The sequence below is a fragment of the Rhineura floridana genome, chromosome 8 (assembly GCF_030035675.1).
Source record: "Rhineura floridana isolate rRhiFlo1 chromosome 8, rRhiFlo1.hap2, whole genome shotgun sequence".
Taxonomy (NCBI): domain Eukaryota; kingdom Metazoa; phylum Chordata; class Lepidosauria; order Squamata; family Rhineuridae; genus Rhineura; species Rhineura floridana.
Window position 1 is genome coordinate 27736472 of NC_084487.1, and position 20393 is coordinate 27756864.

Consider the following 20393-nt stretch of genomic DNA (forward strand, 5'->3'; position numbering starts at 1 on the left):
AGTAAAGCATTGAGTGACTTTCTGGAGAGTAAGGGAATAAACCAGAATTTCACTGCTCCACACAGCCCGTTTTCCAATGGAACTGCTGAGAGAAAAAATAGGGTGCTTAGGGAAGCAATGAGAGCCATGCTGCTGGATTGCAGTTTAGGGAATTCTTTCTGGGCAGAAGCAATTCTTTATGCGAATTACATTCACAACAGGGTGTTACACAGTGCTATTGGAATGTCTCCTTATGAGAAACTTACTGGCAGAAAGCCTAGAATACAACACATTCAAAAATTCGGGGCAAGGTGCTGGATCCACATTTCACAGGGAAAAAGGAGGGGCAAGCTTGCGCCCAGAGCACAGCAAGGTTTTGTTTTGGGATTTCAGAATGCATATTACAGAGTTTGGTGTCCAGAAACACAGCAGTTAATTCTGAGCAGAAGCATTAAAGTCTCAGAAAAGCCTTGGGATCAAAGGGAGACAGTCCTTCTTACAGGAACAAATGACACACAAACACAAACACGAACACAATCACAGAAATTTAAGCCAGATGTTGACATTAAAGTGGAAGGTACACAAATACCTCTCAGAGATGCTTTGAATGAGCTCATTTGTGGGAAACGCAGATCGAAGAAACGAAAAGCTGAGGAAATGGAAGCTCCTGCGCAGGTTGTGCCAAGCACAAGCACAAATGGGGGGGCAGAGAGAGCCGAAGCTCTGGTTCCTTTAAGACGCTCCACGAGAGCGAATTTAGGCAAACCGCCTGACAGATTTACTGTGGGATTAATAACAAGTCCTGGCATGAATAAAGTTGTAGACATGTATCCTGAGACACTTTATTTGACATGTGTTGAACCAAAGTTTGAGTGAATAAAGTTTTGAACTGTACTGAGATGTAATTTTGAACTGTACTGAACTGAAATTGTATGATGCAATGTACTGAAATGTATTGCAAGAGGTATTGTAGAAATGTATGACTGTATGACTATGTATTATGGAGATGTATTTCATGTATATTTTGCAGTCTTAATGGAAAAAAGGGAGACTGTTGGGCTGGTGACCAGTAGGCATTACTGTCTCTAGTAGTTTTCCATGAAGCCTGCAAGTTTGAAGACGTAACTGTGGTTAAGGGGGAGTTATGTCTATGCCCTGTCTGGGAATGGACTGCCAGGGCCGTTGCTATGGTAGCCATCTGATAGCGACTGGGAAAGTTCTAACAGAGTCTGTGTGTTGTTTTTCTTCTGAATTATGCCTCTGAGCTGAGAGGCTGTCTTTTGTGTTTATCTATGGAGAGAGATGTACCAGAAGGGGGGTGACTGAAGAATCTCTACATGTATTTACTCTTAAGCCTCTGGCCTTAATGTCTTTCAATAAAGACTCTTAACATGCTCTGAAGAAGTTTCTTGCTCAGCTTAACTCCAACGTAATGTATGCTGTTTCACACAATAACCAACACATGCCAACAGGTAATTACCAAGGCTGAACAGAAACAGTATCTAATGGTGGCAGCGGTGAAGGGAGGAATAATAACAATTCAAGTATCCAGAGCAACCCAGAGTTGTATGCGTTATCTATAAAGATACAAGGGGGTTGGGAACAGCATAAGCACGCAATCACAAAAGTAACTAGAGAGAGACTCGGGCAAAGTCTCTGGGAGTATTGGTTATAGGACATGACTGGTGGTGCTGCCTAGCAGGGGGATCTAGTGAGATCTGTGCTAGAGCGGAGTGAGAAACCATATAAAGGACAGTCCGCACTGGTGGTATCCCTGGTGGTGCCTAGTGAAAGGCAGTAGCCACAAGCAGGTGGAAATCTGACAGGGAGAACCAGGGGAGGACGTCACATGGGCCTCCCAAGTCCACTCCACGCGGGGAGTTTTATACCCTTGCAATGACGTACATAGATTACACAATTACACAAAGAAGCTATACATATTTCCATCAATGGCAATGGCAATAGCAAAGCTTTATGTCCAAAAATATTCATGTTCAAAATAACTTTTTTCCTTTCTCACAACTCTACCTTTACCTACATGACCACACTATTTCCTATACGGTTTAGCAAGCCTTGCGGTTTCCAGCTTCCTCTATAAGCCATGCAAGAGCTATGCTCTATTGTTTACTTTAGCACTCCCAATAGTTATTCTATTAATCATTCTACCTTATAAGTTATGAGGCCTAGCCAGTCTGGTGCTCACAATAAGCCTGAACCAAAGATTTTCTTTCACACATCCAACGGGGTGGAGCCAAAGACAGTGGTGGGCAGAGTTTGCAAAACTGCAGAATTGCATAGCTCTTTCACTCTCTCAGCCACTCCATCTGTACCCTCATACATGAAATGGAAAAGGAAGCAATTCCAGAAGGCTCTGGAGAGCAAGAGTGGGCTTGTACCACCTGTAGAGCCTGATGATGTGGAGGGTTGCATGAATTGAGGCTGAGGGTACAGGTTCTGCTGCTTTAAAAAACAAAAAGAAATGTAGGCAACATAAAGTGCAGAGAAAACTTTAGTCTACCTCTATGCTTATCCTGAAGGAGCCCAGTTCTCCCAGTCTGAAAATCGGTGTCAAATTGGCAAACGTAAACCACTAAGATGAAGCAGTATATAAATTTTGTTAAATAAGTTTCTTAGGAACATTCATACACATTCAGCGCAAAGTTAGATACATCCACTCAGAAGTAAGCCACAGTGAGTTCAGTGTGGCTTACTCCTAGGTAAATTTGTATAGGATTGAACCCTTTATTTATGACAGGGATGGGGAACATGTGGCTCTCTAGATGTTGTTGGACTACTACTGTCATTCCAGACCATTGGCAGTGCTGATCGAGGCTGATAGGAGCTGTAGTTCAGCAAATTTTAGAGGGCCATTGGCTCTCCATCACTGACTTAGGGCTACTAGCTAATTATCCTTTCTGTGCTAGGTACAGAACAAAATTTTCACCTTGGATAAATATAAGTATAAATATATGTGAAGGATTTTGATTTAGTGCTTCCCTTAAGAGAGAGGAATATGGGACTTCCCAGGAGGATCCCTCCGCCTGTGCAGCCTCTGAGACGGGCTCCTGTCTTGGATGAAACTTTTTCAGTTTTAAATCCAGTCAGAAGGTTTTTTTTTTTTTTTTTTCAATAATTTTTATTCAGATTTTCATAAAACATACAAGACAAAATCATAAAACATTCAAAGACAAAAAACAAAATCAAAAATAGTTAAACAAAAAGAAAAAAAAACAAAAATAAAAAATAAAGAGTAAAATATTGACTTCCCATTTGTCAAAGATCAAATCAGTTATAAGTCTATAATATATAGCAATCCTGTCTCTTAAGTCATATTATAAAATCACTTTCCTCCAGTAGTTATCTTACTTAATCATCAAATCTCATAAACATTACTTTATTCTTTCCACAAAAAGTCAAAGAGAGGTTTCAATTCTTTAAGAAATATATCTATCAATTTTTTTTTTCCAGATAAGCATATCGATTAATCCATCTCATTACTAATTATGATAATCTTATTGTCATAACCATAGTCAAAATAAACATTTCAATTAATCCATCACATCAGAATCTGTTAGGTTCAGTAATTTCAGTAGCCATTGTTCTATTATCTCTATTAGTTCCATTTTCCATCTTCCATCTTCAGTAGTCTTGTTAAGTCCAGTAATTTCAATATCCAATCTTCCATTATCAGTATTCCATAATAATCTTGCTGTCAAAGCCATAGTCATATAGTAAGAGTCTGATGGGAATTACCTCTATCCCAAATATTTTCTTGCCATCCATTCTGAATAAGTTGCTGAAATACTGCTGTAAAATCATATCTCTGTTCTTTTTTTCAAAATACACTGGGTCATCTCTTAAAAGTTTTTCCATTGTCACATGGCTGCAGTTAATTCCATAGATTTTCTCTATATTGGGCTCCATCACATCATTCCAGTCCAGAAGATAATCCATGCCATTGATAACTTTATCTCTAGAATCTTCATTAATTTCTTCAGAGATAACATTGAGTTCCAAACAATAGATTTTATTTCTAAAGTCCATAGACTCCAAATCTTGTTCCTGTTCCACGTTTGTTCCAATCTCCGGGATCTCCTCTCTCACAGGGACCCCTATTCCAGTCTCCAGGGTCTCCTCTCTCACAGGGACCCCTGTTCCAATCTCCGGGGTCTCCTCTCTCACAGGGACCCCTTCCAGGGTCACCTCTCTCACAGGGACCCTTATATCTTTAATCTCCTGCTTCATTTTACTCAATTCAATTTTCGTTATCTCAATCTCATCCATTATTTTCTGAAACATAGTTATTTCCAGATTCTCAGCCACTTTCTTAATTGCCATTTTAAAAGAAAAATATAGGAAAACCACTTCTTATTTCAGCAACAATTGGGTTAATACTCCAAACTTGGTGACATCACAGTATAAACAGAGCAGACAGCCTTATCTCTCCAATAGTTAAGTAAACAAAATGCAGTTCCCAGGATCGAAACAATTAATGGCAATCGTCAAGAAACAGATTCGTCAAAATAAAATAGACCAAAAAGAGAGTAGTCTCAAAACAGTATAATATTTTTCAAAATAAAAATCTGGAATAGAAATCCCTCTTCTGTGTGTATCTTTAGAATGCAAATCCAGGACAGCTTTTTGCAACAAAAACAGAGATAAGCTATTAATTAGTGCGTAGCAGAGAGAAGTTACGGCTCCCCAGTGAGATGTCAAAAACCGATCAATCTGGCAAATCTCTTTTAAACAGCAACAATTTAAGTCAAGTAAAAGAAAAATATAGAAAGAAGGGTGCTTGCCTGTTAGTGCGTTCTCTCTTAGAAGATAAGATGAACGTTCGCTTTAACAGATAGAGCTTGCTGTTGAAAATCCGTCCCACCTTCGTCGGCTGGACCTCGTCCCATAAATTAATGAGATCTGGTCGTCCCAACAAAAATAGGCTTTGAGGTTAATCTCTTCGTTTCTCCCTACCCGGGAGAAGTTTAATCAGTCAAAAAAAAAAGAAAAAACTGACTGATATATCTGAATAAGCTTCTTTTGAGGCAGGAGCCCGTCTCAAAAGCAGGCACAGGCTAAGTCACCCTTCCCGGAAGTCCAGTCAGAAGGTTTTTTTTTTTGACTGGGGATAATTTCTTCCAGATAAGGAAGAAACGTGAGATTTCCCACACAGCTCTGTTGTGTTTGTTGGAGACTGGAATTCGTCAGAATTGTCTGTGAAAGAAGGTCTTCCAGCAGCTCGGACGGAGCTAGGATTTCTAGCTAGCTCAGCTGAATAAGTGAGCCGTTTTTTTTTTCTTCAAAGAAAAACGGTCTAACAGGCAAGCATTCTCCTGTCTACGCTCATTATTTTGTTATCTATACAGCTAAAGAGATTTGTCAAAGAACCAGCAATTAAGAAAACCTGGGTGAGTCAAAACTTTCTCTTTTACTCACGGAACTAAGGGGGAAGAAAATAAAAATAGCCTATCTTTTTTTTATTGCAAAAAGCTGACATGGAAATTAGCATTATAAAGATTACAACGGATGAGGGGTTTCTGATTGGAAGAAAAAAGAAAAATATTTTTGATTTATAAGACTTTGGTGTAATATATGTCTGGGACTATTTTTTCTGGTCTACTTTTTTTTTTGATGAATCTGCTCATTCTTTCTGCTGCTAGTTATTTGGACGCTGTGAACTAAAGCTGTTTTTGCACTTCTGGGCATATAAGAGATAAGGGCTGTCTAGAGTGTGACGTCAGTTGGTTTGAAAGATTAACTCCTTTGTAACTGGATAAAAAAATAAATTGCTCTTTGCTTGGGACATTGAAAATTGAAGGAGTTTTGTTCCTTTGGTTTTAAGAATGACAATTAAGAAGATCATGGATGTACAAGAAGGGACTTTAGATATGTTTCAGAAAATAATGAATGGGATTAAGTCAATAAAACAAGAACTGAGAAATAATAGTCAAGCGTTGAGAATTGAATTTGACGAAATGAGACAGGAGCTGAAAGAAATTCAGGATTCTATGAGAAAGGAGAATAAAGATAGATCTGGAAAACCAAAAAAGGATGAAAGAAAAATTAAAGGCAAGGTTCAAACTATGGAGATTGGATTAAATATGGACCTGGAAAAAAATTTGGATTTCCTGGCTGTGATGGATCCTGGAGACAAATATTACGGTTTGGAACTCAGCGCTGTCCCTGAAGGAATTGATGAAGAGATTGGAGATAAAGATATTATCGGTTCGAAAAAATTCCTGGACTGGAAGGTTTTGATGGAACTTGAAATGGAGAAAGTTAACAGAATTAATCCCTGTTTTGTGTCAATGGAAAAATCTTCAAGAGATGTGCTAGTGTATTCTGTAAAAAAGAGGAACAGAGATGCGGCTTTGCAACAATACTTCAGTGATACGTTCGGAATTGATGGCAAGGAAATATCTGTGATAAAGGAAATTCCTATCAGACTCTTATTATATGACTATGACAGCAAGATTATTGGGTGCGTAAAGATGGAAGATGGAAGATGGAACCAACAAGGATAATGGAAGAAGAGCGATTTGAAATTACTGGACTTAGTAGACTTGATGAGTTGGATTAATTGACATGTTTATCTAGAAAAAAAATTGATGGACATATATCTCAAGGATTGGAAACTTCTCTTTGACTTTTTGTGGAAGAATAAAATGATATGATGTTAATGAGATTTGATACCAATTAAGATAACCGCTGGAGGAAGGTGATTTTATAATCTATTAAGAGACAGGCTTGTTATATATTATAGACTTATAGCTGAACTACGACAAATCGGAAGTCAATATTTTAATATTTTTTATTGTATTAGTTATTGATTTGTGTTTTTTCTTTTTGTATTGTTTTGGTTTTGAAAATTTGAATAAAAATTAATTGAAAAAAAAAGAGAGAGAGGAATATGGCCGATTTAGCTCATCTGACTGTCGCAGTGCTTCAGTTGTCAACAGCCTAAGCTTGTTAACCAATGGAAAGGAAATTAAGGTAGTGACACCAAGAAACCAACCGACAAGAAAAAAGTTGAAATAATTAAAAAGCTTTATTGAAATTAAATTGCCTAACACATAAAAGAAATTTAGTGGTTATTAGAGATGTACCTATACTACAGAGAGGAGAAACAATTGTTTGCCAATACAATTGTTGCTAAAGTTATAATTTCTAATACAGGGGGAAAGATCTAATAGGTAAAGCAATATATTCTACACATGCACACACACAGCAAAAAGCTAGATTCATTTCCAGAAAACAGGACCCTTTTCCAAAGGGTAGTGGAAGGGGGACCCCTTTCTGAGGCTAAATACCTGTGTATTGTAGAGTGTCTTCAGGTCCTGTGCTAACATATGTCACTTGTGCCATCTGACATCTGAGAAAAGTGATGGAACTAAATTTGGGGTCCTGTTTTGCTGTTTCTTCTCTGTTTCAGTTCCTTGTTCCAATGTGGTTATCTTATTCATATCCAGTTGGTTACCACTTCCTTGTTCTTGTGGTTACCTATTTCAGACAGTCTTAAGCATATCTGAGAATTCTTCTGTGTTTACTCAGTGTTTTGCAATTACTGAACAATCTTGAAACTTACATGGTTCCTCTTTTCCCAGGCCTAATCCTACTGTGTTTTCTCATCTTAAGCACTAGTGGCCTTCCATGATGAAACCACTCCAGATGTATAAATCATGTTGGGTATTCAGCATTTCTATTTCTCCTTTCAAGTGTAGAAGCAGCATTTTGCAATTTCAGCTGTCCTTCTTGCAAAGGCTTTAGCCAGAAGCAGATACATGTACCCAGAATCCCTTAGTCAAATCCAATCAAACATTAGCTTTATTGAAAATAATGGTGGTCAATTCTCCTACACCTGTATGCCCTTGGTATAATTAGATCTGTGTTAGGTTAATCTTAGTATATTTCATTCTCGTTCAAATTATCTTTCCATAATTCCAACCCACCCTGGTCTACTTTGCTTCAAATATTGGACTTTGCAGCAGCTTCTCATCCTTCAATTGTAAAAGCAACTTGTTCAAATCCAAATAGAAACCAGCAATGTTCATATATGGATCTGCATGCCCTCTGCCGGTTTCTGTGATTCATATTCACTGATATGTTCCCTGAGCTGTTATTCGAAATCAGTCACCTCACCTGAGGTTTGTCTCGGTTTACATTAGCTACATTTTATTACAAGGGATATTCTCAAATGTGGTTAATTCTATATTGTGAAATTTTGCAAGCTTCTGAATTTTAGAGATGACTGCCATGGTCATGTATCCCAGAGATGAATCAAAACAGAGTCTTTGATAATTAGAGCTACCACATTTTTCCTAACTGTCAATGTACCTTTAGCATTTGCCTGACTGGCAGACATTGTAGAAGTGCAATTTTCCCTGCATGGAGATGAAAAGCTGCATCTGCTGAATGTGTGCCCGTCATTCAGTTTGTAAACATGCAGAGTCTTATCTGGAAAAAGGGTCAGGGCACATGTGGATTATTAATAGAAAGAGTGCCTTTCTCTCCTTGCTTAGTAAGTACAAATCAATCAACCACCACAGCTTGCCAGTCATGTGGGATGAGGCAGAAGGACTATCGAGCTGAAGGGCCTAATAAGACTAGCCTGAGCCTTTTTGTCTTAGAAATTAAAGTGCAACTACATGTTAAGGAGGGGGCGCAGCTCAGTGGTAGAATTTCTGCTCTGCATTCAGGTCCCATGTTCAATCCCTGGCACATCCAAGTAGGGCTGGGAACTTCCTCTGCCTGAAACCCTGAAGAGTCACTGCCAGTCAGTGTAGACAGTACTGAGCTAGATGGACTCATGGTCTCTTTCAAATTAAAGCAGGTTGCTATGTACATATGGAATTGGAGACTGACATAGGCTGATGCAATAACTTTCCTATGAATGTTGTTTTTACTGTTCTTATTTTCCAAAATATACTCAGATACCTTCTTGATAACCCCAAGGTTGTCAGAATGAAGAAAGTTCTAGACCTCGGAAGCGGTTGTGGAGCAACAGCCATAGCAGCCATGATGAGTGGTGCATCGCAGGTTGTTGCCAATGACATCGATCCTGGTAAGATATTCTGGACTTCATCCCCTAATGGAGTTCCCGATATGCTGAATTGTACTGAACTCCCTGTTTCTCCTCTGTCTGGAGGGGACTAGGAGTTTCTCCTGACCGGCTAAGATAGGGGTAGCCAATGTGGTGCCCTTTAGATGTTGTTGGACTACAACTCCCATCAGCCCCAGCCAGAATGGCCAATGGTAAAGAATCATGAGTGTTGTAGCCCAACAACATCTGTAGGCGATCCCTGAGCTAAGATTCAAAAGTTTATAGCTTTGTTAAAATGAAATATCCCTATTGCAGAAGAGAAATGCTGTGGCAAAAATGTTAAGTCACATGGGCTTGATGACATCCAGGATGAGCATTTTCTTCTTCAGTGGCTCCAGGACAAAGAACTCCACACTATGACATATGCCTTTATCCTGCCTGACTTCCCAATGGTGGCTATCTGTGGCTGTCAGGGGTGGGGAACCTTTTTGACTCCTCAGCAGAGCTTGGAAGATTACTTTTAAAAAATAATAAATTACAGTTACAGTTACATGGCCCCCCAAAAGTAGTAATTACTGTTACAATTACAATTGCTCTGCAAGTAATTGATTAATTTACTTTTACTCAAAAGTAATAGCTACAATTACATTTTAGTTACTTTTAAAAAGAAAATTGCCTACAAGGTGCTGCCTTTGGCTGCTGCACATCTGAGTAGCCTAAAACAACATTAAAAATAAGCACGCACACACAGAGGGTAGTAGAATAAAAAAAATTATCCATAAGATTAACAGAATGCCATAACAGAATCTCACATCCCCTCACCCCACCCCCAGCAATGATGATAACCCAACACACATATTTTTGTATATATATATATTGCCTCCAGCTCTTTTCTCCTTCCACTCCTGTCAATTTTTAAACAATTGTTTTCTCCACCCCATCTCGCTCTCCACCTCCTCCCTCATCACCTCCTAAACACCCATAGAGCATGAAGGAAGAACAATGCTGCACAGAAGCCCAATTTGAAGCACATGATTTTTATTCACAAATCAGAGGAACAGAAGACTTCCCCTTCTCCCCCCCCAAGTAATGCGCAAAAGTAATGCTGGAAACATTACAATTACTCCTCAAAAGTAATGAAGTTACTACTCATTCTATTACCAGTAAAATGTAATGAAGTTACCCGCTCATTACTCAACAAAGTAATAAATTACAAGTAATACGTTACTTGTAACTAGTTACTTCCAAGCTCTGCTCCTCAGACCAGATCCTTATCAGGATCTGCCTTGCAGGCCAACTTTGATAGGTGGGCATGGCTGCCCTCTTGTGAATCACATGGCTTCATTATGATATGTGAGTGGCAAGCGGGTGGGGTGCCCACCTTTAAAATCCTTTGTGCTTTGAGCAAACGGTAGAACGCAGGAGCTGTCTGAAAGCCTTTACAAAAGCCTCTTTGAAGTAGCTTGTGCGCAGTGCTTCACATGCGTATCCCCAGCTAATAGTCCACAGGGTTGGTGGTTCAGGTCCATATATATGAGCATTGATTATTTATGTTTATAGATCCAACAACTGGAAACTTTAAGGGAGGTGTTAATATCAAAGCAGGAGTTGTGAGGGATAAGGAAAGACAAACAAAAATTACAGAATTTAGGCTGGACGTTGAAGCCTTGCAGCCTGCATTTAGACTCAGTCTGCAGATGGAATTGCAGACCAGATTAGTTTGTACAAGGTGCTTGCAGGTAATGAGGTTACAGTTAGGATTCTGGGATGAAGACCCATTAGCTGATCTAAAGCAAGGCTGTTACTCAGATTTGCCAAATACCTTAAGTAAACCACACAGTGTCCTGGTTAGGCAGAAAGCAAATTCTTTATATTTTCCTTTTCTTTCTTGCTTTGTTAAATTTGCTATACATTTTTTTTAAAGGAGCAGAAAAGAAAGCAGTTGTAAAGAGAAACACAGTAGTCTTAAATTAGTAAAGCCAGAGTTTGGTTTTAGGGTGATGCATAGGCAAAATTGTCTCCCAGTTGTGTAGTATCATCTAGTTGTTGGAAAGCATGTAATCCTCAAAATGAACTTCAGATGATAGAAAATAATGTTCCCCTGGCTGCAGAATTCACCTTGAATTGCTAGATTTGGTATTCTCCAAGGTACATAAAAAAACAAAGCAACTGGTTTGGTTGATTCAAAACACTAAAGAGACTTGAACTTTTTCCCAGCCATCAGTCCTCACCCTGGGTCATTAACCAATAAATCTGCCGATCATGAATGACCAGCCTGTTGTTCAGCTTAGGATCTAGTTCTTTTAGACAGCCCAAGAGACCATGGAGTTTCCTGGTTGACCAAAGGAAGACAGATTCAGAGTGTTTTAATGCTTTATTGATACACACTCTGAATGGCTCATCTACCTCTCACAGTGCCTTCAGAATTCCTGTGTGTCTCTTTTAGTTAGAAACAACTGGTGAGCCCTTCACTTTTCCAAGATCAGGCTTCTCTTCATCATTGCCATGTTAAGTGCTAAACTTATATATGTGAAAGGTTTCTGTCACCCTGGCTGTCTTCTATAATGTAGGGGGTCCTAGCCCTCCCTGTGCAAGGGCCCCTGATAATAACTACTGGCTCACCACTGGACAAGTAGCCCCCAGAACTTCAATGTATGTGTCACCTTTGGTTAAGCACCACTTGGCCACTTCCTTCAGGCTTCTAGGTGTGTGTTATTTCACTGTCCCCCCATCCCACCTTTTTTAGTGCTAGAATTCCAGTCTACTTATTCCTTATTTGCTACTTCAGCCCGTTTCTCACATACACTCTTTCAGCTTCTCACTTCCCCCTCCAGACACGCTCTCAAAAACAAACACTCCTCAGTTCACTCACCCCTTCTTTTTTTGGTAAAAAATGAGGCGCTGGTACTCATAGTTTGGTAAAAGTGCCATGGGTGCCAGCACAAAATGGCTGCAATGGGCAGCAAAAAAAGAGAGGTGAGTACTATCACAAAAAAGCCTCCCCACACACCTCTCTCTTACTTTTACTTGCTTCCTGGTTTTCTGCTGTCTACTTTTAATTCTCCATCTCCTCTCTCCCTGCTGAGGTCCCTCCCCCTTGCCTCACATGCTTCATTTTTTATCCCTCAGCCAATCAGGCGTCAGGGCTCCAGTGTCATTCTTATCTTGCCCACGCACTTCCTGGTCCTTTCTTCCCTCTCCAGAAATCACTGCAGAGTCGTCCAGATGCTGCAGAAGCAGTGGCTGCTGTTTCATCTCACATATGCCTTCCAAGAATATAGCACACGCATGAATATAGGTCCCTAAAGCATATATCCTAACACTTTAAATCTAGCACATACAGCTATCCCAACACAAGCCAAAGCCACTCTAGTTGTTATTTATTTATTAAATTTATATCCTGCACTTTCCTTCAAAGGAGACCGGGTGGCAAACATTTAAATACTAAAACAGTACAATTAAAAGTTCTAAAAACAGTTAAAAACAACCTTCTAAAATTAGTTTAAAACTCCTAAAAAGAATCCCCTATTCTCAAATGAGTCATTTCAGGATTGCCAGGGACAGGACTTTCAGCTGTCAAATGCCTGGGTGTAAATAGGAATGTAGTTGGGTGATCAAGCCAACTAATGGATGAGGGCCTTACCCAGAGTCAGGGATACAGATATTGCTGTTCTATTTATTTATTTATTTATTTATTTCTTAAACTTACATACCGCCCGACTAGCAATAGCTCTCTGGGCGGTTAACATAAAATACAATAAAATTACAGAATCTAATACAACAAGCATATAAAAACTACACAATCTAAAACCAAGTTACAAACATTTAACTAAGATTAAAATGCCTCAGAGAAGAGAAAGGTTTTAACTTGGCGCTGAAAAGATGATAGTGTCGGCGCCAAGCGTACCTCCTCGGGGAGACTGTTCCACAATTCGGGGGCCGCCACTGAGAAGGCCCTAGATCTCGTCACCACCCTCCGGGCCTCCCTATGCGTCGGGACCCGGAGGAGGGTGTGATGCGTCCTTCCCTGGCTCTCCCTGTCAGGTTCCTACCTGCTCGTGGTTACTGCCTGTCTCTAGGCACCACCAGGGACTCCACCAGTCTGGACCGCACTCTCTTATGGTTTACCTATCCGCTCTAGCACAGATCTCAACAGATCCCCCTGCTAGGCAACCACCAGTAACGTCCCAATACTAGTATTCCCAGAGACTCTGAATACTGGTATTGTTATTCTCTTCACCGCTGCCACCATTTGTTACAGTTCCCCTTCAGCCTTGGTCATTACCTTACCCTCCCTTCTGGTCTGTGAAACTCCAGCCAAGGATCAGGCCTTTGGTAAACCAAATTAAGTATTTATTACAGATAACAAAGCTAACAAGATTAACAAGATTTCTTCTTAAGGCACATAAGCATATGGTTTTACTCAATACTAATCCGAACTCCACCTCCCTCCTTCTTCACTCTCTCCTGACAAACAACTCTCTCAAACCCCACCAAGCAATCCACTCTTTCTCTTCTCCCCCCCTTTCCACTCTCACTCTTCCTTTTATACATTCAGCCATTTTAAACACTCAGCCAATCATCTCGCATTCTACTGCCCATTCACTCCCCCTCTTTCACTCCACTTACCATGTATCTTCTAAAACAACAACACTTACCATATATACATTAATATAGGAACATCACAGAGGGCCTTCGTAGTAGACCGTAGTGTACGAGCCGGTTCGTATCGGGAGAGGCGTTCCGACAGATATTGCGGTCCCGCGCCGTATAAGGCTTTATAGGTTAACACCAACACTTTGAATTTGGCCCGGAAGCGTATTGGAAGCCAGTGCAGGCGAGCCAGCACAGGTGTTATATGCTCAGACCGCTTAGTTCTTGTTAGCAGTCTGGCCGCCACATTTTGCACTAGCTGTAGCTTCCGAACCGTCTTCAAAGGTAGCCTTATGTAAAGCGCGTTGCAGTAGTCCAAACGCGAGGTTACCAGAGCATGTACTACTGATGCAAGGTCCTCCTTACTCAGGTAGGGACGTAGCTGGGCTACCAACCGAAGTTGGTAGAACGTATTCCGTGCCACCGAGGCTACATGAGCCTCAAGTGAGAGGGAAGAGTCTAAAACGACTCCCAGACTATGAACCTGTTCCTTTAGGGGGAGTGTAACCCCGTCCAGGACAGGGTATATATCCACCATCTGATCGGAGAAACCATCCACCAACAGCATCTCAGTCTTATCAGGATTGAGTCTCAGCTTGTTAGTTCTCATCCAGTCCATTGTCGCGGCCAGGCAACGGTTCAGCACATCGACCGCCTCACCTGAAGAAGATGAAAAGGAGAAGTAGAGCTGCGTGTCATCAGCGTACTGATGACAACGCACTCCAAAACTCCTGATGACCGCACCCAACGGCTTCATATAGATGTTAAAGAGCATGGGAGACAAAACCGAACCCTGCGGGACCCCACATTGGAGAACCCACGGTGTCGAGCAATGTTCCCCAAGCACTATCTTTTGGAGACAGCCTGCCAAGTAGGAGTGGAACCACTGCAAAGCAGTGCCTCCAACTCCCAACTCCGCAAGCCTCTCCAGAAGGATACCATGGTTGATGGTATCAAAAGCCGCTGAGAGATCAAGGAGAATCAAAAGAGTTACACTCCCTCTGTCTCTCTCCCGACATAGGTCATCAAACAGGGCGACCAAGGCTGTCTCAGTGCCAAAACCAGGCCTGAAGCCCAATTGAAATGGATCTAGATAATCGGTTTCATCCAAAAGCTTCTGGAGCTGGTCGGCAACCACTCGTTCCAAGATCTTGCCCAGGAATGGAACGTTCGCTACTGGTCTGTAGCTGCTGAAATCTTCTGGGTCCAAGGAAGGTTTTTTCAGAAGTGGTCTCACAGCTGCCTCTTTCAGACAGCCGGGGACCACTCCCTCTCGCAAGGAGGCATTTATCACTTCCTTGGCCCAGCCAACTGTTCCCTCCTTGCTAGTTTTTATTAGCCAAGAGGGGCAAGGATCTAGTACCGAAGTGGTTGCACGTACCTGTCCAAGCACCTTGTCCACATCCTCGAACTGAACCGACTGAAACTCATCCAACAAAACATGACAAGACTGTGCTCCAGACACCTCACTAGGGTTAACTGCTATAAAATGGGAATCTAGGTCTCGGCGAATGCATAAGATCTTATGCTGGAAGTGCTGAGCGAACTCATTACAGCGGGCCACCGATGTATCTACTGTGTCCTGTAGGCTTAGATGGAGTAGCCTTCGGACGACTCTACAAAGCTCCGCTGGGCGGGAGAGAGATGACTTAATAGTGGCATCGAAATGTTGTTTTTTCGCCGCCCTCACCGCTCCTACATACAGCTTAGTGGAAGCACAAACCAGCGCATAATTGCATTCATCGGGAGTTCATCTCCATCTCCGCTCAAGCCGCCTCCTATCTTGTTTCATCGCTGTCAGCTCTGGAGTATACCAGGGAGCTGAATGAGCTCTACAGAGGAGAGGGTGCGCAGGAGCGATCGTGTCCACAGCCCGGGTCATCTCCGTATTCCACAGATTAGCCAGGGCTTCGACAGGAGCGCCAGTCCTATCAGCCGGAAAATCCCCCAGAGCCCTTTGAAAACCTTCAGGATTCATTAGTCTCCGGGGGCGGACCAATTTAATAGGTCCCCCACCCTTGCAGAGGGGAAAGGCCACTGAAAGTCTAAACTTCAGCAAGCAGTGATCTGTCCATGACAAAGGGAGAGATGTAAAACTCCCCACATCCAGATTACTATCCCCATGTCCAGTAGCAAAGATAAGGTCGAGAGTATGCCCCGATGTATGTGTTGGGCCACTAACATATTGGGACAGCTCCATGGTTGTCATGGCGTCCATGAAGTCCTGAGCCGCCCCGGACAAAGTAGCCTCAGCGTGGATGTTGACATCCCCCAATACTAATAGTCTGGGGGATCTCAACAATACCTCCGAGACCACTTCCGTCAGCTCAGTTAGGGAAGCCATTGGGCAGCAAGGTGGGCGGTACACCAAAAGGATTCCCAGTCTGTCCCTCTGGCCCAACACAAGGTGCAGACACTCCAGACCAGTAACTGCATGGACATGGTGCTTGGTGAGTGAGATGGAACTCTTATAGACCACAGCTACCCTGCCTCCCCGACCCTCAGATCTACCATGATGCTGAACCAAATACCCCGGTGGGCAGAGCTGGGAGAGACTAACTCCTCCCTGTTCGCCCACCCAAGTCTCGGTTATGCATGCCAGATCGGCTGCCTCATCCATAATCAAATCATGGACGAGGGAGGTTTTATTATGTACCGATCTGGCATTAAAAAGCAGCAACTGGAGATCTGAGAGTTGGCTGAGAGGACAACCAACAACCCTGCAGATATGAGAAGGACCGGAACGAGGTACAGCCACTACATGTCTGGGCCGCGTTCCCCTTACCTGGCACGTCCTTCTCATAACACCATACCTCCCTCTGCCTGTCACTACGGCAATTGGGCCCCCCTCAAGTCTCCCCGCTTGATGGAAAAACTAAGTGGCATGATGGCCTCTGGTCTTCTGATAGAAAGAAGCCTGCCTTCATAGTTTTATCTAGAGGTCCATCCCAACATTTAGGGTCATTTGACACCCTCTGTTATGTAAGCAGTGATATGACTTGAGCAGACTTCACCAATCTGGTGCCCTCCAAATGTCTTGGACTACATCTGGGGCTGATGGGAGTTGTAGTCCCAATTATCTGGAAGGCATCAAGTTGGGGGAAGGCTGGACTTGAACATGCTTGGTGCATGATCAGTATATGCTATGCCATGTCACACTAACATTTGTAGTAGCAGTAGATTTATTACCACCCTGAAGAGTGGGATGTAGATGCCTAAAAGGCCACAAACTAATATTATGTTATGAATGTTATCTGTTGCCTGCATGTGCTTTCTAAGCCTACACCTGGACTAGTGCCTATCTCATAGCTGTTTCTACTAAAGAATGTTTCTCATGTTACCTTCTAATAGTTACATAATTAAAAGCTACTTTTTAAGCTGAGCTTTCAAGCTCCATTACCATGGAAAGTCCCCTTTATAGAGTTTCCCTTGGGTATCCATATAATTCTTGTTTTGCTAGAGCAAAAGGTCTTTTCTGAAGCTTAATAAGTAGCATTGGCAAAGTAGAGGTTATAATATCCTTCAGCTGGCAACCCTAAGAAGCATTTAACTGGGTCCCCATTCTTAGGGGTTAACTCAGAAGATTGAAAGCCCACAGCCATAGCAATACCCTGCCCTTAAAGTCCTTAACTTATTATCACATTAAAAACAGTTCTGGTAAGGAAAGTTTTATCAAAGGATCAGAAACACTTGACAGTAACCAGTCCAGGTGGCATTACCCAGTTAAAAATTAGGACACTCATCTTTTTTTTTTTATTCTATCAGTTGCAGGAGCTGCCATGATGCTAAACTGTGAATTGAACAGCCTGAATCCTTTCCCTGTTCTCACAGAGAATCTCATCGATAGAGAGCAGGACAGCTGGGACTGGGATGTTATTGTCCTGGGGGATATGTTTTACAATGATGAGCTTGCGGACAGCCTTCATCATTGGCTGAAGAAACACACTGAGACTCATATTACTAATGTGCTCATCGGGGACCCTGGCAGGCCCCATTTTGTGTGCCACAAAATTCAGAGAGAGCTGCACAAAGTCAGTGAGTACACCCTCACCAAATCAACACAGCAAGAAAACAATGGCTCAACCAGTACTGTGGTCTGGCACTACCAGCCTTGACATTCAGTGGGTTTCAAACTCAGAGATACTGGATTATAGAGTGTTAACTGAACCACTTAAAACTCTGTTTCTGGCAGTTCAAATTCCAATTGGTGCCAATGCATACAATACTTCCTGTATACATTGTGTTAGCATATATGCATCCAATATGTTTCACTGACATAGCATGGTTTGCACCAGCTGAAAATGCCACTTTCATAGGACAACAGTAATAATAATATGAAAGAAAAAAACACTTTGCCTTACAATTCCCTCTTTAGTCAATGGAAATAAAATATGTGTGCATGCCAACCTGTGGCTGAAGTTTTATTCTTTAAAAGTATAAACAAAAAAACCCTGTATAAATTGAAGTCTTTTACTTGTGGAGGATGGGTATATAAGCACTATTATCACTTGGATATCTCTATGAGGCCAACCAAAATGTCACAAAATAGTGAGCAACCTTCCAAGTTCTCCCAAACTCTTCATCGGACTAAACAGTAAACAGAGCAGGGAGGGGAACAAGGGTGAGGGTAGAGTTGGCTGATGCTGAAGCCACAAGTGTGTACATCTGGTCACAATCTTAAGATGGAATGTGGGAAGAGGTATCACACATTCCAGTGAGGATCGATAGGTGCTATGCAGATTTCAAATTGTACCTAGGTCTGCTGGTATGAAGAAACATACCATGTTTAATATTCACACACACGCACCCCAATTTTTGTAAATATAAAATCAACCTGTAGTGTTTGTTTAGATCTGCCTCCATCCTTAGGCAAAACACACAGGTGCCTTGGTAGGTAGAAAACTGGAACGAACAGGAAGCAGGCAGTTTTTATATTATCAAAGTTAGTGATTAATTTTAAGTGGCATGCTAAGTTAAAAAAAGGCAAACAGAAGCTAAATTGGTATTTTTATGTAATAGTTGGGAGGGAATGGTCTGTCAGAGAATAAAGTTGAAATCCTTTGAACAACCTCTTACGTGCCCATGCGCAGATGTGAGGGTTCTTCACTTTTCCCTTAAGCCTAGAGCTGCTTAGAGTCCTTGTATGTAGCAACTGCACTCACCTAGGCTTGCATAGTTTCCACAGCAGTATCTCTGAACAGGCAGACTTAAAGAGGAAAGTCCCACCAGAGATTTATCTCAGGACTAAGGATAAATCAGGTTAAAAAAGAATGGAATTCCACAGCGGAAGGAGATTATGCTTTTTATTGACTACACATTTCTATATCGATATATATGAGCATACATAATGCTGGCCATAGCCAGTAAATCAATAAATCAGGATTAATAATACAACACAAAACCAAAGTAAGACAATAGGTAAGTTAAGTAAGACAATAAGTTCTTTAAGAATTTCATACAATATACAGTCCAGATATCTTAACACATAGGTAGAAAAAAACAACAATTTAAATCTCACCCACAGGGGCTCAGATAAGCCTTGGAATAAGAGCAATTAGGCAAACTGGCAGCAATGTCGGATCAGTCCATAAAAGACTGATAAAAAAATGCATTTGTGATGTCTCTTTTCTAGTCTGTCGACTAGATCATCTGATCTGAAATTGCATCACCTTTCCATTCTTTCCATTCTATATCAGAACTCAGTTAAGGTAACTAATGAGACATCCGGAGCATCCCTTATAAGGCATTATTTTCCGGTCTCTCCACTTGTTGACTATAACTCAGACCTGTTGACTTCTGTCTGGCTGTACACCCAGACTTCCTGGAGGGAGAGAATGGGTAGAATCATAGAATCATAGAGTTGGAAGGGGCCTTGTAGGCGATCGAGTCCAACCCCCTGCTCACAGCAGGAAATCCACAGCTAGAGCATCTCCCACAGATAGCTGTCCAGCCTCTGCTTGAAGACATCCAGCAAAGGGGATCCCACCACCTCCCTAGGCAGTCGGTTCCATTGCCGAACTGCCCTTACTGTCAAGAAGTTCCTTCTAATGTCCAATCTGAATCTATGCTGCTGCAACTTAAAACCATTAGACCTAGTCCTACCCTCTGGGGCAGCAGAGAACAAATCTGTACCCTCCTCTATGTAACAGCCCTTCAGGTACTTACATGTCACCCCTCAGTCTTCTCTTCACCAGACCGAACATGCCAAGTTCCTTCAACCTTTCCTCATAAGACTTGTTCTCCATACCGGCTATCATCCTCGTCGCCCTCTTCTGAACCCGCTCTAACTTGTCTATATCTTTCTTAAAATGAGGCGCCCAGAACTGAACGCAGTATTCCAGATGAGGCCTGACTAATGCAGAATATAGTGGGAATATTACTTCCCTCGACCTGGAAACTATAGCTCTGTTTATGCAGCCCAAAACTGCGTTTGCCTTTTTTGCTGCAGCATCACACTGCTGGGTCATGTTCAACTTGCGATCCACTACAATTCCAAGGTCCTTCTCACACGCACTACTGCCAAGCCGGGTATTTCCCATCCTGTACCCGTGCATTTTGTTTTTGTGGCCTAAATGCAGAATCTTGCATTTGTCTTTATTGAATTTCATTTTATTAATTTCAGCCCAATTTTCTAGTCTATCCAGGTCCCTTTGGATTTATACCTGTCTTCCCTTGTGTTAGCTATCCCTCCCAGTTTCGTATCATCCGCAAACTTCATAAGGCT

General features: G+C 41.8%; 1 protein-coding gene across 4 annotated transcripts in view; it reads left to right on the plus strand.

Moving 5' to 3' along the window:
- Nucleotides 1-18067, plus strand: part of ETFBKMT (electron transfer flavoprotein subunit beta lysine methyltransferase) — a 34787-nt gene extending 16720 nt beyond the window's left edge. For all 4 annotated transcript variants that reach the window (XM_061638710.1, XM_061638711.1, XM_061638708.1 and 1 more), the window contains 2 exons: nt 8907-9037; nt 17435-18067. In XM_061638710.1, coding sequence (XP_061494694.1) covers nt 8907-9037; nt 17435-17784 — 481 coding nt within the window. In that variant the 3' untranslated portion in view covers nt 17785-18067. The remainder of the gene's footprint in view (nt 1-8906; nt 9038-17434) is intronic.
- Nucleotides 18068-20393: the final 2326 nt, after the last annotated feature.